Below are 15,278 nucleotides of genomic sequence, written 5' to 3'. Positions count from 1 at the left end.
ATATGGATTATAAACAACAAAATTATTTGAAATGCCAGACCTCACATCACAACAGAGAGTTTATAAAGGTTAATATTAAAAGTATTTGACATATCACTGGTCTCTTTCTATTGAACATGCTAGGACTGAAGTGGGCCTAATACCAATCAATTAAATATCATTCTAATCATATTTGCAATTAATGTATTTTGTGCTCCATGAACTTACAAACAGTTCTGTTAATTTGAAGGCTCTATAAATAATTTTGTAGCAATAAACGTTACGAACAGTACAGTACTTAGGTTTTTACATTATGTACTCTACACTATATTTTAATCGACACAATTATACTTCTACTGATGCTTTTGTTTTTAAATATTCTATGTCAGGACTTCTCAATCTGAGGCCACAAGAAAATGGAGGGGGGAGTGTAGCCAAGGTACTCAGTATCTTTATGTTTCATATGAAAAAATATGTATGCTGAGAAAGTCTGTCAATGCTTGCCCTATGTCACCTGGATGGTCTAAAGTATCTTCTATTTTGATAAGAACAGACTGGGTGATTATAATTCATTACGTCATTTACCTTAAACATTTTTAGTAATTTACTGTCTCTTTTTATCAAAATATATATTTGAATTAGAACTACCTTCTTTAATACAGATAATGAACCATTATAGACAATTCAGGTGCAGATTCATGTCTTATATGTTGTAAGGTACAGCACAGGAGCAAGATGACATCTTACAAACTGTGAGTCACAACACCAGAGCAGAAACATCATCTTACAAACTATGAGTGACAACACAAGAACAGACTGGCATAAGTATCCACTATCACTGACTTCATTTATTATTTTTGGGCTGCTAATGTTAGGACTTGAGTGTTTATTTCTGTGAGGTGTGAATAGAGATGGAAGTTTTGTTTTGTTTTCAAATGTTACAATGATCATCACACATCTTATTTCCCCATTATCATGTCACTGTTAATAATGCTTCATATTTACAAATACTGTACACTTCCACCAGGTGAGCTGCTCACTACAGATAAACAAATGTGTAACAAAATCATTAAACAAAGTTTAATCTTTCAAAGTAATTTATCAATATACCCAAGCCTTCAGGAAAGGTTATAATAACACATCATAAATCTGGGTGAAAGTATACCCTATACTGATTGTTACAGTAGCTAAAATTACCTTCTCTTCAATATAATAGTTCAGGGTAACTACAGTTATTTTCCCAGCAATCTCAAGTATATTGTAGTTTATTAATTTATACAAGTTACCTTAGCCAACTTTTGAACAAACTGAACTATATTCAGGCTTCCCCAAGTGTAACTTGTAGGATTTCTGCTCTCATCATGTCTTCTCTTTTTGGTAGGAGGCACTTGTCCATCTGGTTCTATTAATGGCTGTAAATATCAAGAAAGCTTTATATATGTAATAGTGTAAAATATAATTGTAGAAACAAATGTTCATAAACATAACAATAAACACTGTAATGAATGATCAAGGATGGAAAGGAATTTCTCAGTTTTTAGTACCTTTTTGGTTTGTTTTAAAGCCACACTGAGTTAACTGTTGTGGATGCTGCAGGGAATCAAACCCTGGAATTATAGCTTCATAAACTCACCAATATCTTACCAGTGAAAACCCTTATGAGAAGAAATTAGGCATTCTCCAGTTCATGCTCATTAGATATGATTAATTAATCTTTAAAGTTCCAACCTTTTAAGAGGAAGTTTATAAAATAAAACATCTGAATGATATAAAACATTACCGTGCACCAATTATGTTGTTAGAAAATAATGTAGGTTCATGAACACTTGATTTAAAAGGCATAAAAACCCCATAACCAAAGCCCTTTCAAATCAGTTTTCCTCTGCAGAAGTAAGGTCCACCTTTCAAAAGCACTTGGGTTAAATAGTTTTTATTCATTACTGTGTACCAAGTTATTTAAGTTGCATACACACGTAGCCACTAGTTACAAGAAAAACAAAACATTATTACATTACTAAATGTGAAAAAACAACAAAAAGATATTAATTGATTCAGATTATAAAGTTTTACATTAAATTTAAAAACAAGAACATTGTGTTGTGAAGTGTTGTACACGTGAAATAATTGTGTGTTGCAAAGTGTTGTACACGTGAAATAATTGTGTGCTGCAAAGTGTTGTACACGTGAAATAATTGTGTGCTGCAAAGTGTTGTACACGTGAAATAATCAGTGCTGTGTTGTACAAAAATAACGTGCAAAGTGTTGTACCACGAAATAATTGTGTGTTGCAAAGTGTTGTACACGTGAAATAATTGTGTGTTGCAAAGTGTTGTACACGTGAAATAATGTACACGTGTTGTAAAAATAATTATGTATGTTGTACACGGAAATAATCAGTGTGTTTGCAAAGTTGTACACGTGAAATAATTATGTATGTTGTGGCGTGTGTGCGTGAAATAATTATGTATGTTGTGACGTGTTGTACACGTGAAATAATTATGTATGTTGTGACGTGTTGTACACGTGAAATAATTATGTATGTTGTGACGTGTTGTACACGTGAAATAATTATGTATGTTGTGACGCGTGTTGTACCGCGTGAAATAATTATGTATGTTGTGACGTGTTGTACACGTGAAATAATTATGTAGGTTGTGACGTGTTGTACACGTGAAATAATTATGTATGTTGTGAAGTGTTGTACACGTGAAATAATTATGTATGTTGTGACGTGTTGTACACGTGAAATAATTATGTATGTTGTGACGTGTTGTACACGTGAAATAATTATGTATGTTGTGACGTGTTGTACACGTGAAATAATTATGTAGGTTGTGAAGTGTTGTACACATGAAATAATGTAAAGCTGTTGTACACGTGAAATAATTATGTAGGTTGTGAAGTGTTGTACACGTGAAATAATTATGTAGGTTGTGACGTGTTGTACCGCGAAAATAATTATGTAGGTTGTGAAGCGTGTTGTACACGAAATAATTATGTAGGTTGTGACGTGTTGTACATGTGAAATAATTATGTAGGTTGTGAAGTGTTGTACATATGAAATAATTATGTAGGTTGTGAAGTGTTGTACACGTGAAATAATTATGTAGGTTGTGAAGTGTTGTACATGTGAAATAATTATGTAGGTTGTGAAGTGTTGTACATGTGAAATATATATGTAGGTTGTGAAGTATTGTACACGTGAAATAAGTATGTATGTTGTGAAGTGTTGTACATATGAAATAATTATGTATGTTGTGAAGCATTGTACATATGAAATAATTATGTAGGTTGTGGAGTGTTGTATATATGTATGCTCTTTCTTCAGTGGGTTATTCCTGCTGTTGTACAGAAAGAAACAACAAAACAAACAAACAAACAAAGACCAAGTCTGCTATATTTAAAGTACCTTTAAGTGACTTCGATTGTCCTTTACCACTAAAGTTCCTGTAACAGTTGCTAAGGCAACCCCTGGTTTTACTTCTGTGGGTGTTAAGGATGCTGCTAGCTGTAATCATAGGTATATAATTTAAATAAAAGGTAATATCATGTAATAACTTAAAACATGTTTATTGTTGGATATACAAGGTGAAAACAAGATGAAATATTGCTACAAGGTTTCACTAAAACACCAACTTACAAAATGCTATGACAATGTGAAAATCTTGCAATTTAATACACACTCTAAAGCTATTTTCACATTTCTTTAGTTACTAATCATAATATGCACCTGTTTTTATAAAAGCATACATATATTCAAAGTATTAAAGCAAAGATATAACTTCAAGGAAACCTAAAATGAGTAAAACTGTATTTAACTTCACTTGTAATAATCTATGTTAGAAAAAGCATACAAGTAACATACACTCTTCAGGTTTTTTTCATGAGAAACTTTGTTTCTTTCCAGTTTAGTAGTCCAATCAGAAATGTTTGTAATACTATGAGTAAAAGCAGTAGATAAATTTAAATACTGCTTTCAAAAATATATTGTTTACTGAACAAGGTATCAATACATTGATAGCATGAGTTATTACATTCAAATACCAGTGAAAGATTATGGTATCTTTCATATGGTTCTATGAAAGTTGGTTGATACTATAGCATGTAGCCTACAAAGATATTTACACCATAGCATGCAGTCTACACAGTTACTATAATGAGCACCATTTTGACTTTTGTTTATTTGCATCTGGTACCAGTTATTATAAATGTTTTTAAACTAATAAAGTACAAAATAGCATTACATAATGTTTTGGGGGCAAATATAATAAGAATGAAATAAGTTCCAATGATCAAAACTGGTGCAGTTATAATCTAAATTTAAATCACTCTTTTGGAACACGCAACTTATAAAATTGTTATTATTTACTGAATAAAAACGTGGATAGACATAAATAACCTATCAAGTAATTATGTTTTAATGAATCATTAAAATGATTTTGATGATAATATTTGTGTCGAACTGCATGCTATACTTCCTTTTTTATGGTAACTATTCAGTTACAATACAAGAACAACAACTAGGGAAATACTCAACATGGACAGCTCTTAGGGAAAATTAACTTCTTTGTTTTGTTTCAGTAACATTAACGTGTTACATTAACCATCTAAACACTTAGCTTGAGAAAAACAAAGGTTTAACCTACTTAGATAATACTAATAACAAAAATGCTATACACTACACAAAGAAAAAAAGGCATTTTTATAAATATAAACTAAAAGAAGTTTGAAATTACTTAAAAAACTGATGTTTACATGAATATTATAAAAGATTAAATTAATTTATTAAACATTATTTATGACAATGTTGTACATCTTCAAAACAATATCCAAACCACTTCAGTAAATCTTTTCTACTAACTTCTGGATCCAGTTCTATTTTTTCATACTTTCTTTGAAGAGGAATATGCAAAACATCTCCTCTTTTGTATGGAATAAGTGGGCAGTCCTGCAAAGAAATATACAGAGACGAAAAGTTAAGCCTTTAAATGTTTCATTAGATAAACTATTACCTAGACACTAAACAGGGCTCCATTTATAAAGAATAAACTTTTTCAAGTACAAGTTTTGTACAGTCTACGTACATATAAACTTTAGTAAAATCAAGTTGGATTTAAATGCTGACACAGTTATTTTACTCTGCAAGTCAGAATATATACACACACACAAATCTAAGTGTTTTCATCATGCGATTATTATGAACAAAGTGAAAACAGATACTAATAAGTGTTTTGTTAACAAAACAAATTTATAAAAATACAGGTTTTTAAAATATTTAATTGTGATTTAACACAACCAGCTTTTATAATATTCAAAAGATATTTTAATAACTGGTTAAGTTACTGAAACATTGAGTAAAAATCGTTAATTGTTTCATATGAAATTATTAAAAATAACTGGAAAAAACTATTTTTAAAGCCAAGTGATCAATACACTGACAATATGAGTTATTGTCTTCAAATACCAGAGACTAGATGAGAGAGAGACTAGCAGCCAATCATCTAGTCTTGACAGTTTTCTTAGATTCTCCCAAAGTTCTAATGGAGTTTTTTCTCAATCAACAATGGCATTTTTCACCAGGTGATTGGATGATCAAGTCTGATATCATAGATCCCTATCTTCACATTGGATGATCAAGTCTGATGTCACAGATCCCTATCTTCACATTCTCATAACACTTATCCCACAATCTGAACATCAGTAGGAGACATGATATAGAACTAATCTAAACTGTTAAATATTTCATTTTCCCTAAATATTAACTTACAGCTTCAATTTTCAGATCAGATCTATGTCTTTGCAGAACTGGTGGAGCCGTGTACACTTCTGGCACAACAAGGTGTAAAGGTTTCAAGTCTCGGATCAGTTTGTTTGCTTGACTGAAACTAAGGCTTGTATCAATTGGATAATAAAACACCTTCAAGGAAAAAAATTATTTAACATACTTTAATATTTACTAACATAGAAATGTTTATGTTGGTTCCATGTATTATGTAGTGTTTAACTTTAATAAGAAAAAAAACACTCAGAAAACATAAAATTTAAAATCAGAAAAGTGATATTTAAGATAAACATAATAGTATGGTGTGTGTGTGTGTGTGTGTGTGTATATATATTTATATGACAGCAATGAATTTGAAAATAATTCCTGAATTACTCAGACAATAAAAGTAATAACTAAATGTTCATCATTATTAGTCTTAAAAAATAAGTAACTCCATAACGTTCTAAACATACTCAGTGAAGGATTTTTAAGAAATAACTTATTTCAAAAATTATTATGTGCTTAAAGCAAATGTTTCTAAAAGTTTCCTATTACAAGCATGGGATATAAAGATACTGTTATCATGAGTTGATTAGTAGTAGTCATAAGCAGAAAAGTTAACTTAGATTGGTCTATTTAAACTTTATGGTTTTCAAACTGCTAAAAGTGAATATAAAGAACACCATATTACCAGGTTAGAAATTATGAAATTAAAAGTAATATTTTATATAAATGAAGAACTGTCCATACAGAATAGCTAAAGCTAAAAATACTTTTTGTTGTAAGTTACTTCAGGATGAAAATATTAGTTTTGCTTTGTGTGTGTGTGGTATTTTTACAATAAAACAACATCACAAAAGGACATTTGTTTCCTTTATAACAGAAGGGCTTGCTTGATACATTATGAAGTCTTAATTTAAATAAATAATTTAGATCAAGCAAAGAAATAAACAACTGAATATAATGTGCTATAAGAAATGAAAGCAATCTTAATTTAAATCAATGGGATATGCAGTGAACACACTTGTTTTAGGATACTGAACAGTCATCTCCTACCAAATTAATGAACTGTTCAACATTTTTACCATAGATATTTCTTCCCATCAGCCAATTACATTGAAATTCTGTGTAAATTCTTTATATCTAATGTTTGATACTTAATGGGAAAAATGAGATTTAATCATAGCAATTAGTGCTGCCACATAACTGATTATTTGTATTTAACATAGAAAGGGTTGTAACTTCTAGATATCATCTGCTTTACCACTGAACAACATACAGCGATCCCTCCCATGGATGGAACAGGTGTTACTTCTAAAGGCTAACAAAGGGATAAAGGCAACTAAGTAGAGCAAAGTCAACTTATTGACTTCTTGGTCAGGCAAAATTCTTACATATTCAGAATAAATAAATAGAACTATGAAAAATGTCTACATTAATACAAGAACATAAAAAGTGTATGGAATGTCCCCATACTGATATAAATATAACGACATACACTTCGCAAAATATAAAGTTACAACTAACAGGACATTTACCTTCATTGCCAGAGGCTGGAATGGTGAAACAGCATCAAGGTATGGGAAATCTGGTTCTGTACAAGATGAAAGAAATATGATAATATACATACAATGAAGCAGACAACTACAATTAAAAGTATCACAGAGAATATTTATGTGTTTTTATGGAAATCTGTACAGTGGACTAGCTCGTCTATAAAAGGAAAGTACCACAGAGAATATTTATTTGTGTTTTTATGGAAATCTGTACAGTTATGTAAAATTGCATACAAACCTAAATAAAGTATTCCACAGTATTTCAAATATAAAAGATGCAACTGTCTTATGGAAAATATTTAAATATTGTCATAAATGACAAAAATAAAATGCCACAAAAAATTATAAACCAATTGTTTTCAAACACAAATATCAGACATAAACTACTTCAAAGTAATTTCCTGGTATGACAAACAAGCTATATTTAAAAAGTTACCATGTAGACCTAAATTAGAATACCATATCTGAATATATAATTAAAAAAAACTTACAGGAAGGGAAAGAAAGCAAGTACAAACATATAGAATTGTGCTCATATGTTAATTTCCTATCTAAATCTGGAACTGACACTAAATAAAGTTTGCTTAACTAAGATACATGGGCAACTTCTTTACTCCAAATAACCTCATAACTATTTCATGCTCAATACAGTTTTCAAGCAATAACTTTTAGACTAATAAACGTATCTTCATAACCTTTTGCAGATTTTTGGTAAACATTAAAAAGTTTTCGTATGCTAAATATCAGATTTTTTAAAATAAAGTTTTAAAATTTTTAAATATTGTTTTTCTCATGCCATTTTTTTGCGTGTTGGATAGGCAACATGAAAAGTAATTTATGAATCAGAAGATTTTCAAATTTTACATAAGAACATTTATAATGCCCAGATAATTATCAAACACTTCTTAAAAAATAGTTTTGTATTTTATCTGTTATTTTCACTAACAAATCTCTATGCAAGCTTGGTCAATTTGACCAATCTCGTAACCACCATAGTAAACTATGAAATAAATATAAGTTATGCCATTTTTTCTTTTATAATGACAACAAATTATAATACCAAAGTTTAGCTTTAATCTTATAACATTTTAGGTTTATACATATTTATTATTTTTATTACATTGACCTTTTAGCCATGCCTAGCTAACAAAAGAGAAGTTACAATGATGTGATACACTTTAATTAATGTTACCATATCAAATAATATAAAGCTGTCCTTTAGTCTTTACAGAGTGACCTGTCTTGGCTGTGTTTTAATGGCCTAGTATTTTGTAAATTAGCAGTAACATTTCAAATATTATACATTATGCATGTATATATGTTATTACTATTTACAAATAAGTTCTTAAACATATTTGTTCTTAAGATGTAGAACAGTAAATAAAGAAGTAAAACAAACAATTATCTCTTCTAGTTATGACCTTCATAATCACTTGCTGCTTGTCATTGGACACTAAACCTTATAATATACTCTTCAAAACAAGAAACGCAAAAGGGATATTGTTTTTTATTTTAAAGAAAAATATATGTAATAACGTTACAAGCTCAGAGTATGTGATGTTACACGTGTTAAGGCACTGACTGTCAGACCAAAATGACAATAAAAGTTGTGCACTTTGAAAACGGAGGAAAACATCGGATTTTTTGCCAAAATGCATGCATGTCCAATAAATTTGTTTGAGAGATCTGCATGTTCTGCAAGTACAACATGTGCAAAATCCCTATAAAAGTGATGGGTTCTCAGTTTCCATAGCTCAGTGTTAAGCCACCAACACGCGATACAGTTACGCCAAGACTGACTGAAGCACAATGCAACAATGCCATTGGTCGCTTGGAAGCAGGCAAATCTCAATCAGATGTTGCCAGAGCTGTGAATGTCCACCCAAGCACCATCACAAGGCTATGGAATCATCACCAACAACATGGATCAACTCGTGACCGTCCACGATCTGGCAGATCTTGTGTGACCACGCCTGCACAAGATCGCTACATCCGGTTACGTCACCTTCGGGATAGGACCACCACTGCAATGTCTACTGCCTCAACCATACCAGGGCTGTGTAGGATTTCCAATCAGACCGTACGCAACCGTCTACGAGATGCAGGAATCCGACCTTGACGTCCAGTCAGAGGAGTCATCCTCACCCAGCAACATCGCCAAGCATGGCTGCAGTGGCCTCGGGCACATCGGGTATGGCCTCATCGGCGATGGAGGCATGTTTGGTTCAGCGATGAATCGCTTTTTATGCTTCGTAGGCAGGATGTGTTTACCGTTGCCGAGGTGAACGTTTTGCAGCAAACTGTGTGCAGGATGTTGACAGATAAGGTAGTGGCAGCGTTATGATGTGGGCTGCCATTGCCTACAATGCCAGAACAGACCTTTTGCACATTCGAGGGAATCTTACGGTTCAACGATACGTTGACGAGATTCTTAGGCCCCATGTGCAACCCATCATGGTGAACGTCAACGACGTTTTTCAACATGACAACGCCCGTCCTCACACAGCCCAACTCACCACTGTCTTCTTGAGACACCACAACATCAACGTTCTTCCCTGGCCCTCCAGATCACCAGATTGAAACCCCATCGAACATCTTTGGGACGAGTTGGACCAACGTCTGCGACGGCGACAACCTCAACCGCAGACTCTATCTCAGCTTGTAGCAGCTTTGCATGCTGAGTTGGCAGCCATTCCACAGGATGTGATTCGTCATCTCATCGCTTCCATGGGCAGGAGATGCCAAGCAGTTATTGATGCTCACGGGGGACATACTCATTATTGATGTTGAATGACGTTAAACTTCACCTAGTGAGTGTGGACATCGCCTTTGCAGACATTGGATGTTCAGCAGTGAATGTGCAAAGTTTAACACATGTCATACAGAACTACCCGGAATAAACTTGTTAACAATTTGTCTCATATTTTGCCTTTTGCGTTTCTTTTTTTGAAGAGTATTGTTTGCACGCGAAGGATGTGAAACATTTTGTTAGGTTTTTATATAAACATCTGAAATGACCAAAAATTACTATATCGATACCAGAAAATTCCATTATAATTTATTAAGCTTAGTAACTTCAATGTATTTGGGTCTTAAAAAATATGAAATTTCAAGCAGACTAAAAACTCAACTTACTAGTCTGAAGTTTTTGTATCGAAAGAACAAGATGTTGTCATAATACTTGAAAGTGGCTGTAAAAGCTGCTAAGAGAACAGTGTGAGCTTTCAAATGATTATTCAAATGCCACAGACAGAAGTAAGTGTATATAATGGAGCATTTCCAAAAAATGGAAAGAGGTGAGCAGGGCCATTGTGTTTAATACAGTGTGTGAGCAACGTCAACAAATAGAGAAGAGGTACTTATTTTATATTATAGCTTGTCGATATTGGTAATGTGAGTTACTAATTTGTGTGAAATTATAGACATCATAAATATCTAATCTGAACCAGTGTTGCATTCAACATACCACATGACATGCCAAAAACAAAGTTTAGGTGTGTTTATAATATATGCTTTAATTAAAACTAAACTTTTAATTATAGCCTACAATTTTATATCAGACTTATTGACAAAAATTCATAAAATAGTAATTCAATAATGTTTTAAACGCAAGTTGAGAAACGTGACGACATGGCCTTTGACCCACATGGAAAGGATTGAATACAAAAACCTACAACTTTTTCAGACAATTTTGTTATAATACAAAGTCACAAAAATTCATACTGTTTTTTTTTTCTTACTACTGTTAAATTAGTTAATGTACTTTTAGTTTAGTGGTTTATTTTTCAGTGAGACAACCTTATGCTTAGTGTTTATAACTGTAATACATGATTATTAAGTGGGGGAAAAATGTATTTAAAAAAAACAAAACAAAAACAGTGCTAATGATGATGTTACTGAAACAACAGCAATCCAACAAAAAGAAAGGTTTGAGAACTTTCTTTAAACTTTCAGAAAGTATTTACCTTATATTAGGTTTCACAATCTTAATCTTCCTTTTTTATTTCCTTTAAAAAACAATTTTAATTGAAGATAATGTAATTAAAACAAAAATCTAATTACTAACGAGACCTGTAAAAACCACCACATTGTTCAAAGAGTTCCCCCATAACTCCATAAAGTGGACAGCATCACCAAAACGTAGCGAAGGGTGACCAGCAAATACAATGCATGGTGTTCGGAATTCATTACTGAAGCCTTCTGCTGCAAGAAAAATATACAAATAAAAAAAAACATTAACTAATTAAAATTTATGTCTTTAAAGTGAGTATACTAGTTACAGTGAAAAATAAACTGTAATCACATTAATAAACTCTTCCTCGAAACCATAACAGTTAGATGTATTTGTTGCAAGTAACGCAGCTAGAGTTCTACCCTTATAGGCTGAGAAGTAATTGTGATTTTGTTGGCATCATTTCTTTGCTTGTTGATTGATTGTGGTGGGATATTTTTAATAGCCACAGTTATGCTTCAACATTATCAAATATGTTCAGTTTAAATATGGTTCCTCATGTAACAAGACACCTACATTAGAATGAAATAATCTCAGACGTTTTATGTTAACTTAAGGGAGAAAGTAGTGCAGCCTGTAAGGGAATGCTGAAAACGGAACATCGTGTCATTGTGCTTTCAGATAACTGTGAAGGGTTTCAAAAACAATTTAGGTCAACTGGCATTTTCTTATATTTTCTTAACTATTTTAAAATTTCAAAATAAAATAAGATTTACAGTCTACCAAGTAGACCTTCCATCTACCTAAATCATGCAACAGAAGTTGGTCTTTTAGCAAATATTAGTGAGAGTAAGTTCTGAATGAACTACGTTTGTTTTTGTAAGTGCAAACTATCAATTTTGGTCAAGTTTATACACATTCTGTATATATCTGGAACTTTCCTTTTAAATGCATAGCTCTCCACTGAAGTTCAGTGTTTAAAAAAGTCCATTGATCAATGGATAAGTCAAACACTTTCTTAACTGTCCATCATAGCAGTCAATTTAAAACTTCCAAATTTGAAATTATTTCTTTGACTGTACCTTTTAAACCTTTTTTTGAGTCAACTTGTTTTCTCATCTGCAGCTGCCCTGTGTGTTTTATTTTATTCAAATTTTAATATTTTTGATATTCTCTACTTAAGTTCTAACAGATTAGCCATTTTTTACTGTAGGTTGTTAAAACCTGATAATGTTTTAATATAGTTGTAAACAAATAGTTCACAGACTTTTTCCATTTATCTTATATGTTCTATTAGCATGTGATAGGGTGATAAATTATTTACGTTCACAAGTTTTACTTTGTGAAATGTAATGTTTTTGCTTCCTGAATCTAAGCATAAACGTATAATTAGCATTACATATAACCAATGTTTTCTTATATAGATATATTTAAAAGTAGAGGTTGCCTTTGTACCTATAATAAACTATCAGGTCTCTTTGCAATTTCTGTTCACAAAACAATAAGGTTTTTGAAAACAGGTGCACAAAAAATTTCACATGTTGGAAATTATTAAAAATAAAGCTAAATGCTAAAGGAGTAATAGCTAAATGCAAAGAATTTTATGTCACATTTTGTCACACAGAAAAAGACAGCACAAACAACCCATATTTGATCCCAGGATGAACAACATAATTCCTGAAAAGTATTGATACTGAAGATCTTTCAGAAACCATACATAACAACCTTTTGAGACTTTTTGGACTGATAATTCTTTTAGTAAACTTATAATTTGCAACATAACTAATGCTTTACACAAACTATAAATACATACATAAACACAGTTTGCTTTCCCTACCTTTAAGTCCAGAAAAATGCTTCAGTCTATTGTTACGAACAAGATGAGCATGAGGAAAAGGTTCTTCAGGGAGATAAACCTTGGACTGTTTGCTCTGAGAAAGCCTAAGACATCACAAATCAAGAAAGATACTTTGAACAATCACAAAAGAGTGGGCAAAATTTTTATCATTGCAAGAATTGGTTGGTTGGATGTTCTGATGTTTTAGCACAAAGGAACAAGGTTACTTGAGCCAAATAGTGATGCAAAAACAAAACAAAAAGGAAACATAAAATATAATAAATTGTAGAAAAATAAAATAATTGATTGGATGTTCTGGTATTTTAAAGCAAAGCATCAAGGATACTTGAACCAAATAGTAATGTATTTTTTACCTTACAAAAACAACAAAGAAACATAAAATATAATAAATTGTAGAAAAAATAAAAATAGGCCAAAAGGTGCAAATGATCTGGTTTTAAAATTACAAAGGTCAGAAAAAACCCAATTAATACAGACAGTGGCATCATCACTGATGACATTGTCCAATATGTCATCTAATATGGTGCAGCAGCTGATAGTTGTGGTGAAAACATGAAAGTAAAATATGGGAATTTATGACTTGAGTGCCACAAAGGCCACACACAATAGTGGTTCAGAACCCTTTCAAGAGAAAATTATGAAACTTTGACTAATGTGAAGCTTTGACTTCTTCCCTCTGATCCTCACAGTTAAAACTGCCAAATGCTAAGTGAGATCTTCACGAATGTTATGAAATTACTACTGCAATTACCTCCAATACAACTTGGCAAGTTTTAATAACTTAACATACAAATGTAACCCTAAGTTTATACTAAACTAATGAGATTCTGGGGTATCTTTCTGTCAAAAAGAACCCCATTTAGAACAGTGTTATAAGGATCCTAAAAGATTATAACGGGAACATTAGAAGCTGTTCATTAAACTTTAAATGTGAGCAAACATTGAGATGTGGAGAAAAGTTTGCAATGAAGTGACTGCCATATTTCAGTAATGCAAGTGTGTGAAATACTCAAGTAAATACCATCAACTAACAACTTACATTTATGTAAAATGAAAGTAATAAACTGGTTTTTTTTTTCTAATTAATTTTCTTTAATAATCATAATTAAAGGAAAATAATAAAAACTGATGTTTATTCTTGTGGACAAATGTCATGATACTTTTAAATTGTTCCCTGAATTCCTTTTGCACCAAAAGCTCCAATTCTATACAACTGCAAGAATATCACATCTTAATCCTGTCCTACGGGTATGGAAGTGTGAGTGAAGGGATCAAAAGTATGCACGTCACTACCTTTTTACAGAATTAAATTCACAACTTAGTTAAACAACTCTATTATCAACAAATATTGATAAACTTGGATCAGGCCATAGTTTATTATCCAAATTTTTAACATTACAGGTTTCTTAATTCAGAAGAAAATATTTAAATAAATTCTCAATCTTATTTTCTCGCCCCCCACTAGTACAGTGGTATGTCTCCGGATTTATACCATTAAAATCAAGGTTCGATTCCCCTCAGTGGGCTCAGCAGATAGCCTGATGTGGCTTTGCTATAAGAAAACACACAAACACACTTATTTTCTCTGTAGCAAGTGACACTTATTCATTCTATACTGACCACTTTAGGTTTGTTTTTTCTATACTTATACAATCTCCAAATTTTGATACAAATTGAACACTTGTAGTACAGATATTGCTAAGATACGAGTAAATTTATAGTCTGAAAGCCTTTTGCTACATTGGTATAAGCAGGAAAGTCCTATCACATTCTTTAAAAAAAATATATATGTAACCCTCTCAGGAATTTTCTATTAAGTTATTTCATGGCATCAGAAAAACATACAAGTTCAAGAAGTCTTAACAGAAAGTAATAAAAAAACTCATAACTCATACTTTTGGTAGGTGGATATTTCTTCTTTAGGGTCAAACTGGACATCAGTTAGTTATGCCCAGGTCAAAATTTTCAAGATTACATAGATTCAATGCACAAGAATATCAAGTTCACAGCTGAAAAGCAAAGATCAACTGAGCTACTTTTTCTTTAGATCTAGAGGTTATCAACTGGAACAACAGGCTCAAAACTAAATACTACCAGAAACCAACATTTTGTGTCCTCTGCCATCACCTCAGCACATTCATACCCGACTGTTACAAAATTAATTTAATA

General features: G+C 31.8%; 1 protein-coding gene across 1 annotated transcript in view; it reads right to left on the bottom strand.

The window, feature by feature from the left end:
- The window catches only part of IntS9 (integrator complex subunit 9), a 58,061-nt gene that overhangs the window by 8,199 nt on the left and 34,584 nt on the right, over positions 1–15,278 (bottom strand). Inside the window, 7 exon segments of the mRNA XM_076493586.1 lie at positions 1,266–1,391; positions 3,389–3,487; positions 4,841–4,927; positions 5,747–5,896; positions 7,282–7,337; positions 11,371–11,502; positions 13,089–13,192. Coding sequence (XP_076349701.1) covers positions 1,266–1,391; positions 3,389–3,487; positions 4,841–4,927; positions 5,747–5,896; positions 7,282–7,337; positions 11,371–11,502; positions 13,089–13,192 — 754 coding nt within the window.

The sequence above is a fragment of the Tachypleus tridentatus genome, chromosome 3 (genome assembly GCF_004210375.1).
Source record: "Tachypleus tridentatus isolate NWPU-2018 chromosome 3, ASM421037v1, whole genome shotgun sequence".
Classification (NCBI taxonomy): Eukaryota; Metazoa; Arthropoda; class Merostomata; order Xiphosura; family Limulidae; genus Tachypleus; species Tachypleus tridentatus.
Note: the sequence above shows the minus strand (reverse complement) of the source record. Positions and strands in the feature narration are given on the sequence as shown.